The sequence below is a fragment of the Penaeus monodon genome, chromosome 22 (assembly GCF_015228065.2).
Source record: "Penaeus monodon isolate SGIC_2016 chromosome 22, NSTDA_Pmon_1, whole genome shotgun sequence".
Taxonomy (NCBI): domain Eukaryota; kingdom Metazoa; phylum Arthropoda; class Malacostraca; order Decapoda; family Penaeidae; genus Penaeus; species Penaeus monodon.
Window position 1 is genome coordinate 39,866,509 of NC_051407.1, and position 528 is coordinate 39,867,036.

Genomic DNA, 528 nt, shown 5'->3' on the forward strand with positions numbered 1-528 from the left:
TAAAATCTGTTATTATACTTCACTTTTTTTATTCTCAGGGAGGTCATACGGGACTTTAATACATCCATTTTCACTTTTATCTCTGTCTTACTCCCACCGAATAGGGCGAGAACTCATTTACGTCTCGTCGTACACCTAAAAAATGTGACAGCAGGGACGCGATCAAGGACGACCATAATAGCAGAAGCGGTTCCTCACAAACACGACTCACACCCAACCCCCTCCCTCCAGGATGGCGGCAGGCTGGGTCGTGCAGGATTCTGTGGGTGGCGATGGCCATCCTCGTCTTGGGCGTCGAGCGTAGTAGCCAACAGGACTATATCGACAGGGTCTTTGGCAGTTTCCAAGACGTCCCCGTGGTCCTCCGAGCGCTCACTGGATCCCTGCTCGGGCCTCCTGCCCCTCCGTCCTCCACAGCCCAGGCCAGGAGAGACGACCCAGCCGCTCCTTCGAGTAAGGGCGCGTTTATTCCCTGGCGGCAGGCACAGGGCCCTCTCGGCGGCGGGGAATTCGAATGAACGGGAGGCG

The 528-nt window shown here is 55.9% G+C and overlaps 1 protein-coding gene across 3 annotated transcripts in view; it reads left to right on the forward strand.

The window, feature by feature from the left end:
- LOC119587132 (pancreatic triacylglycerol lipase-like) overlaps positions 1–528 on the forward strand; it is a 19,007-nt gene that overhangs the window by 8,857 nt on the left and 9,622 nt on the right. For all 3 annotated transcript variants that reach the window (XM_037935884.1, XM_037935885.1, XM_037935883.1), the window contains exon 2: positions 232–453. In XM_037935884.1, the coding sequence (XP_037791812.1) occupies positions 232–453 (222 nt within the window). The remainder of the gene's footprint in view (positions 1–231; positions 454–528) is intronic.